The sequence below is a fragment of the Hakea prostrata genome, chromosome 10 (assembly GCF_041222555.1).
Source record: "Hakea prostrata isolate BN-2017 chromosome 10, UWA_Hpros_2, whole genome shotgun sequence".
Classification (NCBI taxonomy): Eukaryota; Viridiplantae; Streptophyta; class Magnoliopsida; order Proteales; family Proteaceae; genus Hakea; species Hakea prostrata.
Genome location: NC_142609.1, coordinates 13932758 through 13949169, shown reverse-complemented (window position 1 = coordinate 13949169; position 16412 = coordinate 13932758). Strand labels below are relative to the sequence as shown.

The 16412-nt window shown below is 36.0% G+C and overlaps 1 protein-coding gene across 1 annotated transcript; it reads right to left on the bottom strand.

The window, feature by feature from the left end:
• Positions 1-3925: 3925 nt before the first annotated feature.
• LOC149002032 (Aldolase superfamily protein) lies at positions 3926-14959 on the bottom strand. The gene is made up of 9 exons (XM_089138153.1): positions 14660-14959; positions 13832-14025; positions 13048-13243; positions 12583-12762; positions 11954-12034; positions 11696-11859; positions 9799-9935; positions 8164-8279; positions 3926-4556 (listed from the first exon to the last, which is right to left on the bottom strand). Exons 2-9 carry the CDS (start codon positions 13996-13998, stop codon positions 4308-4310), a joined length of 1290 nt encoding a protein of 429 aa, XP_088994279.1. The 5' UTR covers positions 13999-14025; positions 14660-14959; the 3' UTR covers positions 3926-4307.
• Between the last annotated feature and the right edge of the window lie 1453 nt (positions 14960-16412).

Genomic DNA, 16412 nt, shown 5'->3' with positions numbered 1-16412 from the left:
CGGCGATGGAGTAGGTAGTAAGTAGCAAGCACCCAACTTGAGTTAGGGGTGTAGGCCTTTAAAATGAGAGATCTAGATGCATATAAAATAATGTGGGTGTCAAGTGTTAAGAAAATAGAGCAAAAACACAAGCACACAAGACAATGAATTTAAGTGGTTCACCCAAGGATTATGTCTATGGACAAGCAGATTTGGTGTTTCACTATGAGAAAAAAGAAGATGATATTATAACCTAACCAATTTTTTCGACCCAATATCTACCTATCTCAATCCAAATCAAAAGACCATAAATAGTTACAAGAAAAATGGACAATGATGATTTACCCCTGTACCCAAAAAGAATGTTCAAAAATAAATACAATAATTTACATAATCTCCGCGACCCATTGCAACAACTACCTTGTATGCACTATCTATTCATGGAATCTAAAATCAACTCAACATTTCCAATTGTGTCCAATCCTTCAAAACAGTTCGAGGTTCATTTTATCACATGCATAATCAACTTGGTAATAGTAGACTTTCCAAAATTTTATATTGCCAAAATTATATTTTCTTTAATTTTTCGACACATCTCAACGCTTCCATTTTTTATGGGCAATTCAAATTTGAATATTTGATTTCAAATTTGAATCAATTTTTACATGTGAAAAAAATAGTCTTCACCACAACAATCTTCCACTTGAAGACAATTTTCAACTTTTACCTCAAAGATCAACAATGCTTAGGCAATCAAATTGATCATTAATGAAGATTGATCAATTTTAAGCAAAAGCTCAACTTCTCCTTGTTAATCACCTTTGTTAACATGTTTACAGGGTTTTTACTACCCTCAATTTTATCAAGTTTCAATAAGCCATCCTCAATAAATGACCATATGAAATGATATCTTAGTTGAATATATTTTGTCCTTAAATGAAATGTTGAATTCTTTGCAAGATGAATTGCACTCTAGCTGTCACTCCATAACTTACTCTTCTCTTGCCCTCTTTTCAACTCTTCCATAAACCTCTAAAGCCAAATCATCTCTTTACTTGTCTCAGTGACTACTACATATTTTGCCTCTCTGGTTGAAAGTGCAACCACCTTTTGTAGGTTTAAAACCCAACTAACTGCAGTTCCACCTACAGTTAAAACATAACTAGTAGTGCTTCTTCCATTGTCTCTGTCACTTGAATGATTGGAATCAACATAACCTTACACATCAATGTTAGAACCACCAAAACATAAACAGTAATGAGAAGTATCTCTAAGAAATCTCAAAATCCATTGGACAGCTCTCCAATGTTCTTTTCTTGGGTTGTGCATAAATCTGCTAACAACATCTATTGCATGTGCTATGTCTAATCTTATACTATCGCATACATCAAACTCCCAACTGTTAAATAATATAGCACATTTGCCATAAACTTTTTTTCATCCTTTGTTAAAGGGCATTGATCCTTTGAAAGCTTGAAGTGACTTGTTAATGGAATATAAACCGATTTTGCTTTGTCCCTGTTGAACCTTTTTAAGACTTTCTTCACATCATTTTCTTAAAAGTCATACATTTTTCTCCTTTTTGTCCCTTTTTATTTGCATGTCAAGAATTTGTTTTGCTTCTCCCAAAACTTTCATATCAAAGGCTTTGGACAGACTCTTCTTAAGATTATAAATTCTCTCCATGCTTGATCCTACGATAAGCATATCATCTACATACAATGCAAGCATTAAGAAATCTCCATTTTCAAATTTTTGAAAATACACATAGTGGTCAGAATGACATTTAACAAATTTTGTTTCCTACATGGATTTATCAAATTTCAAATACCACACTACCTTGGAGCTTGTTTTGGACCATATAATCTTCTTTTCAATTTGCACACCAATTTTTCTTTTCCCTTCACTTCAAAACCTTCAGGTTGATGCATGTAGATCTCCTCATCCAAATCACCATAGAGGAATTGTTGTTTTAACATCTAATTGTTATTTAAGATGTAGATCTTCTACCACTACTATGCTTAACAAAATACGAATTGAAGTCATTTTAACAACAAGAGAGACAATTTCTTGATAATCAATACCTTTCTTTTGTGCAAACCCGTTTACCACAAATCTGGCCTTATACTTTTTTGTCACTCCAGCTTCATTCTTTATTATGTAAACCTATTTGTTATACAGAGTATTTTTTCCTACTGGTCACTTTACCAAATCCCAAATTTTATTTTGCTTTAGTGAGCTCAGCTCATCTTTCATGGCTTGCTCCCACTTCACTCTAGATTTATCCTGCAAAGCCATGAAACAAAATAACGGGAGATAGAGATCTTCCGGTACAAAAGATCTTCCATTTGCAATTTCCACCTCATAAAGTTCTACCCATTGGATTTCTCAATTTTTGTCTTTCCGTCTTCCGTCATTGCTCCCACTCACCCTAAAATCTCCTTTTAGATTTATCCTCGAATCCAAAGCTCTAATACCAGTTGTTAAGAAAACATAGCAAAATGCAAGCACACAAGACAAGGAATTTATGTGGTTCACCCAAAGGCTATGTCTACAACCAAGCAGATTTGGTGCTTCACTATGATGAAGACGGAGAGGATATTACAACCTAGCTAATTTTCTCTATCCATCTCAACCCAAACCAAACTATAAATAGTTACGAAAAGAAAAAAAAATGAACAATGACAAATTTACCCCTATATCAAAAAAGAACGTCCAAAAATAAATACAAGAATTTCCATAATCTCCAAGATCCATTGCAACAACTACCTTGTGTGCATTATCTATTCATAGAATCCAAAATCAACACAACCTTTCCAATTGTGTTCAGGCCTTCAAAACAAATCCATGTTCATTTCATCATATGCATTATCAACTTTGGCAATAGTAGACTTTTCAACATTTATATTGCCAAAATTATAGTTTCTTTAATTTTTCAAAACACCTCAATGTTTCCATTTTTTACGAGCAATTCGAATTTGAATATTTGATTTTCAAATTTGAACCAATTTTTACATGTGACTGAAAATTAGTTTTCAGCACAACACCAAGATAATTTGATGTATGAGAGACTTGTAGAGGTGTGTCTATGAAGTGACTTAGCACATTCACACAAAAATGCTAGCTCTGATCAAGAACTGGCTAGGTATGATGGCTTTCTATGTAATACCCAGTTGCAAATTCAATGTTAACAGTACTATTTTTTGTGTCATCAGGTATTAGATTTTAGAAGAGCAAGGAAGAGAGTGAAAACAGCAGAGATCATGAGCATTTAGGGGAATTCGAGAGTGATTTTAGGAGACAGAAGCTAGGAGCAAGGAATGGAAGCAGCCAAGACCAAAGCAGGCTTGGATTTCTCTAACCTCAAACGTCTCTTCTTGGGGTTTCTATGTTAAGCTTACACTTCTGAAAATGTAGTGACAGGAGTTGAAGGAAGTTGACATAACAGAAGTGCAAGACCAATGCAGCAATGAATCTAAACTTTCAGAAATGAATAATAAAGCATTCTAACAACACTAAGGCTCTTTTTGGTATCAATTATCATTCTCAATTATGAGAATTTTTCATTATTTTAAATTATTAGGTACCTATTATCAGTTTTATTTTTATTTAAATTAATAGAAAACCCTCTAAAATTTATAATAAGCTTTTTGTCTATTATGGATTATGTTGAGAATTTCATTCTCTTCATTTATGGGCAAGTTTTCTTCAAAATTTTTTGGTTAAGATGAGAGTAAAATAGTCAATACACATTTTTTTTATAAAAACCATATTTTTTTCCCCCTCTTTTCTCACTTGTTCACTATCATTTCCTAACAATTTCTTATTTGACACCAAACTTATTTTTCCTTCCATAATTTATTTTCAATAAAATTCACCAAATCATTTTTCATTCTTGACCAATAATGAATTCTTGTACTTATTTCTTTTAAATGTATGACCCTCTCACTTGATGGCTCAGAAAATTCAATGATATACACCTTCTTTCTTCTTTTTTTGGCTATAAGGATTTCACTCAACTGCAAGCCCCACGGCCAGGGGAAAACACAGGTCCCTCAACCACAGAGGGAAATGTGGCCAAGCTATCATACAGTCAATAGATAGGGTGGTGTATGTATCTACACCTTAAATGAAAATGTAACCCAGGCAAGCTTTGAACCCAAAGGCTGATACAATTGCGGCTGCTGCTTTATTTAGGATTAAGAATACAAGTACAATTTCCACTGGAACTAGGGCTCTGAGTTTACATTGTTTATATTCATATTCCATATAAACTTGCATAATTTTTGTCACTTTCTCAGACTGGATAATCTAATTCCAATAGATAATTAGATCTTCGAGGCATCTGCTGTCATTTTGCTGAGAGCAACTGCTGCCTTCGACCCAGAAGTGCGACCTAAATGTTTGCAGATGAACTCCCCCACGGATATGAGCTTTCCAAGGTCCACATTGGTCTTCACCCCAAGTCCATGGAGCATATAGACAACATCCTCAGTTGCCACATTCCCAGAAGCACCTTTAGCATATGGACAGCCTCCAAGACCAGCAACAGATGAATCCACTATACTGATCCCCATCTATTACAAAATATTAAAAAAAAAAAAAAAAAAAAGACTCGTCAGTGCTTGGAAATAGAAAGAGAGTTAATTTTAAGTGAACAAAAACTTTTGTTACATCTGCAATTCAGTGGCATCCAATCACAAGAAGACAGGTATCCTCCCCTCTTCAGCCCCTCATTTAGATCTGTCTCTGGGCCAGATTACTATGTCAGATACATAATAGTGGGTCCTGACAATCTTGGTTATGGTTCGGAGATGCAACAGGACTGGACCTAACCCAGAAAAGATGACAACCCAACTAATCAAGTGCTTCAGTTGGGAAACACAAAAGCAAATCTAAATAGCAAAGTATCAAATCCAAACACAGATGGCATCTATTGGAGATGGATTGGTTGTTCAGGCATAAGGTGCTCCATAGTATGTTTCATGTCAGTCATCTTATAGAAAAGGCATGGGTTTAGGGTTGGCTCTAGACCAAGGTGAGAGGTTCCTTTTCATAGTAGCATAGCATCTCATCTTCCTCTACTTCTTTTACCTTTCCATGGAGCTCTTGGCTCCTGATTGTAGATTCCTGATGCAACCTCAATTGAATGAGGGCCAAATAAACAAGATCTTGATCAAAAGAATCAAAACCAACCTTTTACGGTAAAAGAAAGGGCTTACGTTTTCGATTATGGGGTCCATAGGGGAATATAGGGAAATTTTCAGATGGGGTTCTTGGGATGTATGATTGCTTTGAGAATCTGATGTTATGGTTATAGAAGTGTCCTAAAGACTATGGATTTACTTCATAGATAAACAAGCTTTAGATAAAATAGTTGGAGTGATTTCCTTGAGATAGGGTGATTCTCTTGCAATAGGAAACAGGAGTCTACTAGTATCAAGAATGCACTGGAACTTGGAGGGAATGCAAGAAATGACACAGGGGACTATCCTCTTTTAAGTTTGGGTGAGGTTCCAATTGGTAAATTGGCTTAGATCCAAGTTTTTGAGTTTAGGGTTTGAGGGAGTACAAAAGTTCAAGAGAATATTTGTATCTTCAGTTGGCTGGTCAATTACAGCTAGGAGTTGAACCACGTGTCAAGGTTACTAGGTTAGCTATGAATATAAAATATGAACTAACTCTGGTCGGGGAGTTGCTGGATCTAAGGTTGCTTGATCTTGGAGAGGAATGGGATTCTGCTATGGCTTCTTGACCTAGGAAAATGTAAAAGAAAATGGGAAACCAGGGATGGGAGGAATGGGATTCTGCTAAGGCTTCCCGGAATCAGTGGATGACGTGCTAGGCAGAGTCCACAAAACCAGATTCTTGGACTTCAACCACTTAGCACTTGAAACAACTACAATCCCAGGGCTGGATCTCAAACATCACTCCCCTAACAGCCCTGAACTTTACGCACCACACCTAGCTTCCATGAAGGAACAAGAATTCAAGCCAAGCTGAAGCCTGAACCATATAAACTGAACTCCTATCTTTTTTTATCCTCCCCTCAAGTGGGGTATATAGAAGATTATAACTGAAGCCCTATTGAAATTAGGACTTAATCTTGACTGCACTAAGAAATTAATAACTGTAACTCCTAAAATAGATTCATTGGCCTAAAGCTGCTTACATGACTCATTGACAGAAATTAAAAGACTAAAAGACTGATTGAAGACCTAAAGGAACAACCATGCCCTTGACTTAAGGTTGGGGACAGTTACACGTTTGCCACTCTAATTAAAAACTACAGATACTAAAACAGAAAGACTTTAGAATGGAAATTCCCTACTAGTAGTGGTGCAGGGCAGCAGCTCTTAAAGCCCTATTTGGGCCTCCTCTTCAAGATGCAGGTGTTTGGATCTACATCAATTTCAATTATACATTTGAGCTACAAATATGACTCAAGGTTTTAAGAATCCCTTAGCCATTGAAATTTAAATGCCTTGAATCAAGTTTTCTTGCTAAACATGTAATGGAACTTTTCTTAGACAGTGATGCAGATCCAGCACCATTTTGGCCTATTTTCCTTTGAAATCAACCTAGGATTGATAGAGGGTGTTGGGCCTTTGTTTCATAGATTCTTATAGTCATGAACCTATTCTATGGGCTCAGAGGTGTACCTAGGCCAAGTACAAAAATAGGTGAGTTAAATAGTTAAATTGGTCTAGTTTCATAAATTAATTTATGTTGGGCAGAATAGTCTTTTCATATATTTTTATTTCAGCTTTGAGTGCCCTAACTTAATTTGATTAGTTTCAATTTTTACTTAGGTTCTATTTTGAGTTAGAATTCAATTAGGAGTTCAAATTAATTTATAATTTCAACCTTCAGGTAGGCACCCAACAGTGATATGATTAATAGCTCTTCTCAGTTCGAGCATCCTCTTGTGTGTTGCTGCTGCAACAGTGTTTGTTCAATTTGGAAGGTCCAAGATTTAATAACAGTTAGGATCTATGATGAAGTCAAGCCTAGGTTCTTGCAACAGCTGAATTGACAGCCTACAAACACCATCTCCATTCAACCCAAAGCTTTACAAGGCTCTCACTCCAGGTATTTGGCAGTCTACACTCCATTCCCCTTCTCATATCACCCTTTTTTATTTTTCTTGAATTTTTGGACATTTCAAGAAATCCAAAATTCAAGGTTCAGATCTACACCAATCTAACCGTTAGATCTGTTCCACACTTTCAAGTATATCATCCCTCCACCCCAACCCTAGTGACCTTAGGTCCCAATTTGATCCGATTTTGACCATTCGATTTCAATTTAAATATGTCTAATTTTATTACCATACTCCTTAAAACCCCCAAAACAAGAACACTAGTATCTTCCAATTTGGAGATCATCTCTCTACATTTTAATTATGGTCCCTCCAAGTTTCACCCCATTCTAATAGAGCTTTAGACTCCAGTTCCCATCTCAAGGAATTTATCCCATACTTACCATGGGATGGGCTAAGTATCATTGATACCCTAAATATCATTTGAGAGCATATGACTTTTAACCACAAAGGCCTAACTTAACCATTTTCCCCTAAAAGCGTATCCACACCATGTAAGTTGGTTCTCTTGAAATATATTTGGAGAATTGGCCCTCATTCAATTGAGGCTACATAAGACAGTCTCAGATCAAAAACTCAAAATGGTAGACTCAGTTGTTAATAAACATGGTGGACTGGCTGCATTTTTAACCACAAGGTTTAAATATGGAAAGCCAACAATTCAGATAAACATGGGAAAAAATACAAACAGAAAAATGTAAACAAGGTAAGAAAATGCATCCAGTTAAGATGCTATCCCATATACCGATGGCCAGATTTTGCAAATAATAACTCAACATTGCACAAATTGCTGAGCATCAATGGCACTTCAGACCGCAAGTCCAGAAACTATGTTTCTAAACACAAAATACTATGAAGAAATATGTAAATTTGTCTGTGGTTTCAGTCAGTGACATCAACTTGAACGTTGATTGTTGTATGGTTGCAATTTGGGATGTCCCATTCCAACCAAAGAGTCCTAAATTTGTAACTCAATGACAAACAGGCTGGGTTTGCTTTTATACTCTATCCTGTCACAGTTAACAGAATTTCAGCAGTGTTTTCTCCTTCCAAGACAATTCAAACCAAACAAAGTTGCTTACCTGGAGGGACACCATAATATTAGAAAGAGATTGCCCATAGGTGTCATGGAAATGCACTGCAAGCCTCTCAACAGGTACAACAGCCATTACAGCTTCTAGCATTGGAACAACAGAGCCTGCACCACCAAAAGTAGAAAGGGGAGCAGAAAATAATTGTCACAACTCTCATAACTAAAGAGACCAAATTAGAGGGGGGGGAATTCCTAAAAGGGGCATACCCAATAATAATATCATAAACTAGAGGAATTATGAGATACAAGTCAGATCCTGTATATAGATGAGTTAATGGAAACAACTAGTTTCTCTATCAATTCGTTAAGCAATCCAACTGTTCTCTATGTATAAATGTCCCTTCTGAACAACTATCATTCATGACTTGTAGAATATAGTTGTAAACACAGAATTAAGAATATCCACTGAGTAGAGAGAATCTCTGCATGTGAAATTATGCAATCCTAATTCTTGTCATATAATAGCAAAATGCATGATCACACATTTATTGTTAACTCTTTAATCCTTTCCTCCTTGTTCTACTACTGACTCCTTTCAAGATATTCAACAACACATTTTCAACTGCATTGAGTTCAGAACAGTACACCCAACTCTCTCTCTCTCTCTCTCTTCTCTCTTCTCTCTCACTCAATATCCAAAATATATGATGAATGCATCCAGAAATCTGTCAAGTTCATGGGCCTTTCTCCAGCTGCAAAACCAGCAATGTGAAGTCGCAAGACTCTTTCTCAAAAAAATTGACCAGTTTCATGGAGTTTCAAGCCAGCTAACCTTGGCTAGACATTCTTATTTCAGTTAGGAAATTTACTTATTATAATTTAATTTGTAATAGTTCTTTAACTAATACTAGTACTCCTAATCAGAATGTAACTTAAAATTTAGTAACTATAAAAACACTATTCCAAAGGCCAGACATGATTGATTCATGCGTATTGCTCAGTGGCCTTTGGCCGGAGACCTGTGAGAAACAGTGGCAGTGTGATACCTAGAATTTGAGATTGGTTACTTTTCTTTTTCTTATTATACTCTGGTCTCCTTCAACTTAGCTAGTGTTGGTTAATCTCTGGTTTAGGAGATTCAATTTGTATTCTTCTCTCGATACTCTCAGAGAATCTGCATCAGAATCTGTTGCTGGACTTGAAACCAATCAGAGAATCTGGTTTTTAAGCCCGGTGAAACTCAGTTTTAGGGCTTTTCTTATCTCAATTGATTGAGATACACCCATCAGTTCAGGAAAATGCTTTGACACATTAAAAGGTCCCCCATGAGGTCCACTCGACAACGGTATCTAGGGGAATCTGATGATCTGATATGGAAATATTTTTTAAAAAATTCCTAAAATTGAATTTTATGATCTAGTAGACACAACCATCTGGCCCAACGGCACACATTTTTAAGTTCCTCAGACAGAAGAAAGAGATAAATCCATCATTTGCATATCAATGAGATCTCAAACAATAAAAGCATTATAGATTGATACCAGTATCTCTCCATAAGATATGAAATTTACAGTTCAATAAATGCAATTTCTAGTGGCATGCATTCTTTTTTCTAATTTCATATAATGGATAAAATCAACTATACAATTACGAATAGAAAAGCAAAATCTGACTCGGAAATTACCAGGTGTTCCAATACCAATTGTATCGCCTAGGGAGATCTCAAAGCAACCCATGTCAAAAAGTGCTTTTGCCACGTATGCTACCTTTGACGGAGGAATTGGGCCTTCCTCAGGGCACCCAATAACGCATGATACATAACTGCCCAAAAAAGAAGATTGGTTACTTCTAATCAGAACCCATATTAAAGATATAAGAATGATATTGCAACTCAGTATAAAAGCTTATGATTGAGTTCCTAGAGTTTTAATTTGGCAAGTACTAGAGAAAAGAAGTGTTGCAAGTAAATATATAGACATAATTAAAGATATGTATGATGATTCAATGACAAGTGTAAGAACAGTGGGGGGGACAAAGTAATGAATTCCCAATTATAGTTGAACTACATCAAGGATCAATTTTAAGCCCATATTTATTTGCACTTGTAATTGATGAATTAACCAAAGACATTCAAGACGAAGTCCCTTGGTGTATGCTTTATGCTGATGATATTCAATTAGGGATTAATACTAAGTTAGAATCATGGAGAGCAGCTTTAGAATCAAGAGGCTTTAAACTAAGGAGAACGAAGACAAAATATCTAGTTTGCAACTTTAGTCATGATTAAGCAGACGATGAGGTGGTGAAACTTGACGAGAAGGAGATTCCTCATAGTGAATGTTTTAAGTATCTAGGTTCAATCATAAATAAAAGAGGTGATATGAAGGATGATGTTTCCCAAAAGAATTAAAATATGATGGATGAAGTGGAGAGATGTGTCCGGGGTCTTGTGTGATCGACGTATTCCATTAAAACTTATAGGAAAATTCTATAGGACCTTCGTTCAACCAACTATGATGTATGGTGCAGAGTGTTGGGCTGTTAAAAAGAATCATAATAAATAAACTTAGTGTAGCAAAAATGAGGATGCTAAGATGGATAAGTGGCAAAACTAGGAAGGTTAAGATAAAAAATAATCATATTAGAGTTGGTCTAGGAGTTGCTCCTACAAATCAAAGGCTTCGAGAAAGTCACTTGAGGTGGCACGGCCACATTCAACGGAGACCTATAAATGCCCCATCACGGAGAAGTGATATAATCCAGATTGAAGGAACTAGAAGAGCTAGGGGTAGACCTAAGATATCCTTAAGAGAACTGGTGAGAAAGGATATGCATAGCTTAGGCCTTGTATCTAGCATGGCCTCAAACAAAAGTGATTGGAAGGCAAGATTCCATGTAGCCGACCCCATTTAGTTGGGAAAAGGCTAATTGTTGTTGTGGCATAAAATTCCATGAACGAAAAGTAAGAAAAACAAAATCTTATCAGAAATTGACCTTTAGACAAATCTGCAATAGAGATGACCAGCTAGAGAGCTATCTGGTCCAACAGGATTTAAGAGTGAGCTTGGCCATGATTTCAATTTGGTGGGCTACCATTGATGTCTGAGGATCCTTTCCATGATGGGTCAAGGATGCATGCATTATATGCAACATGACTTCCCCTAGCAGAACATGCTTTAGACCATAATGGCTAGCTTCATCATTGTCAAGGCTCAAGCAGAGAATGGGAAGACTATTGTGAAGTGTAAACCACACATGCCCCACACCCTATTTTCCTTTTAAGTGGGGGAGTAATAAACAAACATATATAAATCAAAACCAACAAATGTAAATGTTCTAGCACAAAACTGAGCACAACAGCCACCCAATCATTGAATAAAAGAATAATCCTGATAAGAAATTGTGGCCAGATGTGATTCATCAAACAAATGGGTAGTATGGCAGAAATGAAGAAACTGCCTGCTAGAACCAAAAAATGCAAACCGTTTCCCCTAAGAGTCAGGGAAGGGTGAAATGGAAAGATTATATATAAAAAAATAAAAAATAAAAACCATTTTAGTAGAAAAAAGGCTATATCATACCCACGAATAGGAATTGACAGCTTTTTGGCAGCATGAGCAACAGCCCGGTAACGCTCAAGACTGTCCTCAATGCTGCAATTAATGTTGGACTTCGAAAATGATTCTGACGCTGAGGCAAAGATTGCCACTTCCTTCACTCCAGCTGCCACAGCTGCTTCAAACCCCTGAAAGCAGGCAACATAAGTTAACTGTTTTATCCGTTCATACAAATTTGGCGTAGTTCAAATTTCGATTTTCATCCTAGATAGAACAACGTACTCTAAGGTTAGGAGTCAACACAGGCAATCTAGCACCCTCCACATTCCTGATGCCTGCCATTACATCCTTTGCATCTGCCAGCTGAAACAGAAAAACAAAATGACTGAGCGTCATGAAACTATTCTGAAAAAACCAAACAATGTCCATTAATAAGGTTGGCAGAACATGCAAAATAAAAAAGAAACAGTGAGAAGCTTTCGGTGATAATAAATCATAATAAAGAGAAATTAAATTTCAGAGCAAACACAAGGTAACTTCACATCAGAAGAGGAACTTGGCATGACGTGTCTTGGAGACATTCGAGACAAGTCAAGCAAAACAGTCCAACTAGGTTCTGCAATGATCACCTCTTAACCATTTAAGTTCTACCCAGGAACTTGAGCAAATATGTGGAGATGGTAGAAGTAAATAAAGGTTCTTATTCAGGAAGTTGAGCAAGTTCTTTTGTGTAAGACAAAGGACATATCAGATAGGCGAGCACAGTTTAGACCTAGATGGAAACAGCCTGATACACAGCATGGAGTAGTGACTTAGTGCTTTGTAGGATTTTCCACCACTACATGTATGATTTGGTCAAAATTAATATAAGGTAAATGATGATTGAGAGGAAAAAAGAATGTGTAAATTACCTGTGGTACCCATTTTGGTGAGACAAAACTTGTTGCCTCAACAACAGACAATCCACAAGAAACTAATCTCTGTATCAATTCAATTTTTACAGCTGTAGGCACAATATTTTTCTCATTCTGCAATCCATCCCTTGGAGCTACTTCCACAATCTTTACGTAGCTTGGGATTCCAAGTAATAGCTGCAGTATGAAGGCACAATCAGATTTTGAATTACATATATCAAAAAGAGAGAACTTAAATTTAAAGGAAGGGAGGGGGGGGGAGCCAATTAAATGATCTCTGAAATTTGCAGGAGAAAAGTAAGCATTCATCAAAGTTGAATAAAAGTAATCGTTCATGCTCTGAGTTTTGCATCTATAAAACTAGGAGGGAAAGTAAATCTTAAGCAGGCAAACCCACCAAAAAACTAATAATGAATATAGCATCCTTATTATGATTAGAAGTTTATTTGGAACCCATCATACCTTACTCGTTATGCCCCTTACATCATTGCCACTGCATTCAGAGCAGTACTGACGATCTGGTACATAGGAATCACAAACACCTCCAAATACCCTTTGGTTCCGACCCAAGCTTAAAGTCCTTCGCTTTAAGGAGTCCCCACACAACCCCTCTCGAGTCTGTCTCCTCCATGAAAATGTCTCTCTTGAACAGTCTTCACTGAAAGGGGAAAATAAACAAATTGAACAAAAATAATTTAACAGCTTATCTTGAAAAATTCTAGAAATAACTTGAGAACTCCACCCTGGACTTCAAAATGTTTGTATGAAATGAAGTTAAATGAAGATTTTGTCCTTTTGTTTTTTGTTCTCTAAGTTTTAGCATAAGTTGTGCCAAAATGGGATTAAGTTAAATACTTTTTTGTTCAACGCAACAGAAAGAATATCTTCCAAATGCCCAAATTCATCAAAAGCACATAGTACGTAAACAAAATGATTATCAAAATTATAAGAAATACTGATAAGAGCAATTCAAAAACAAAAGTTTGAAAATCTACAAATGAAGTTAAAAACATACACGGCTAAAAGAACAAGGGAGAGAAAAGAATAAAGGGCTAGGAGACATCTATTGAATGATAAGATTTTTCGTATCTCCTTTGATGATGATGGTAAGGAAGAGAAAAACTGAAGAACTTGCTTACGGAGAGGTTTGATCATATAAGGATATGACCCTTAGGTTTTCCAAGCTTCTATCATTTTTCTTTTCTCTTCTATAAAAAATGTTTCCTGACATTAACATTTCACTTACTTGCAACTGTTGGATGAGCTGCAGCTCCTTCCCTCAATCCAGCAAGTTCCCATCCCTATGTCATCTGGGATAGGCCTGCAAGCAGTAGAGGAGAAACCCCTGACCCTATCAATACAGCTCAGGTTTGGGAAGTTGTCAAGACCTAGTGGCTCCTCCAAACTCGACATTGCTGAGTCCAATCGGAAAAAGTAGAACTGGAAAAAAAAATTACAAGTAAGTTCAACAGCACAAACACTAATGCAAGGCCTTAGTCGTTATTGTTTATCAACAGAAGTGAGAAGAATAAAATTCAAATCCAATACAAGAATTACCAGAATAACTGCTAAAGAACTGCAAGTAAATGAGATTATTATTGACACACTAACACCTCACAATTAGCAATAGTGGAGAAATGGACTTACAAAGTCCAGTAACTAAGTCCCTGCATATTGATGATGGAAATAAGGAAAATTTCTCTAAGGACAATGTAAAGCCAAATGCCATTTGATGTAATCTATAGCTATCCATGATATTTAAGGAAAACTACTTTGAACAACATTATCTTTTGGATCCTAGAAAGGAAAAAGAGCTTCATTACGAAACTTAATAACAATTGAGTAGGTCTTTTTATCTATAGTGGTTAACAATTGACAAGATAAGCAGATCAATAGAGAGAGAAACGGAATTTGGGTTTTCATGGTTTAAAAATTCAGCAAGGATGAAGCTTTGTCTCAGGGAATGCTACCGGTGTGCATCATGGTTTTGTCCTAGCCCAAAAATGCCAAATAAAGAACTAAAACAGAAACAGAATCCAACAATTCAGAGAAAAAGAAGAAGAACCCAACGAACCTGGAAATGGATCAGAGCCTGTTGAGTCAACTAGCAGAAGGAACAGAGGAAATGAAGGGGAAATTAGGGTTTCTGAAAGAGGGAAAACCCTGTAATCCCTCTCTTGGAAGGTTTAGAAAGGGTAGATGAAGAAGAGAAGTTCTGGTACCAAACGTGTTAGAGATGGTTCCGAAGGTAGGTTTGGTGAATGGTGTGTTTTCTTTTCTGCCGTTAAATCGCAATCAGAAAACCGAGAACCACTGAAAGAGAAGATTGGTAGGTAGTTTACGGTTGGTGTTTGGAAACCTGGATTTCCTCGGCGATTTTTTGGGGATTCCAAACGAGAATTACTGATTGGATAATCGACTTAACGGTTAATCGTTTAGATTCTTGTGAGGGCGAGTGGCCAAAGAAGGTTGTCCGGAAATTTTCATGAATGCTAGATACGTGGACCTAGAAAATCTCTTTAGAAAAAAAAAAATATATTATTATTATATAAATAAAGAACAGTAAAATTAAAAATAATATTATTTTCATGAATGCCAGATGTGTGGACCTAAAAAATCTCTTTAGGAAAAAAGAAAATTATTATCACATAAATAAAGAACAGTAAAATGAAAAAATACAAAATTTTCGTACTGTGTATTTAATGAGCAGCATTTAAGTTGCATTTTCCCAACCTTCCACGACGGTGGATTCCTGTCTCTTCACTTTTTGGCCACCCATTTCTTGTTGCATTTTCAGCCACCTAAAACGAAAAATCTTGAGGATTTTTGGAATTTTCGATTGTTTTTGTAAACTCCAGAACTTTCTAAATGCACCCGCAGCTGGCACAAAACCATGCAAATTTTCTTATGAGAAAACAAAAGAAACAATGCAAATTTTATACATAGGTTCACATTGTTGGACAAAAAAGACCTAATATTTAAATGTTTATACATATTGACAAATGGCAATGTCGTCCATCAAGAGTGAAATCCAAATTTAATATCGAGAGGGCCCAAGTACTAGTATTTCACACATAAAAAGAGGGCTAGAGGAGAAATATAAAAAATACGAATATAAAAACAGAAAGTTACAAAAAATTAGAGAAATCAAATATTAATATTTCACAGATATAAATAAAACCAAAAGAAAAACTTCAAAATATTGGTAAAGTGGTAGAGATCCATGCTTCTAAGTGGAGAGGTCGTGGGTTCTATCCTTGCAGACGTCTCCCCTCTGAAAACTTCAAATCTTATATACCATTTAATTTAAGCATGTAAAACTAGTTTCTGCAACTCAATTTTGACCATTTGCTGCTTAGTCAAGTAAACTTGGTTATGTAAAGAAAAATCAAACACCATGAGTTGAGGAAAGGTCAACTTTGGGAAATTATACACAACTCTATACTAAATATCTTTCTAAATGATTCATTGTTGAGATTAACGCCATTTTTTAATTAATAAGAATACATGTGGAAGAGTCAAACAAAAACAAACCAGGCATTTTGGTGTGAATGGTAAGGACATGCTTTTCATTAACAGTTGGACTTCCTGTTTCGACTCCATAAAATAATAATCAAAATACTCTAGTGACAGCTTTAAAATAGTGGATAGTAAGATAGATTAAAGAGACTCGTGATTCACATTTTAGAAAGTGATCGATAACAATATATTATACTCTGGTGTTCTTGTGAAGAAATAGTATATATAACTATTAATTGGGTTACTAAAGCGGTTAAAGGCTCAACTTCCTTAAGGGAGGTCTTGGTTTTGCACCGTTCTCGTCGCAT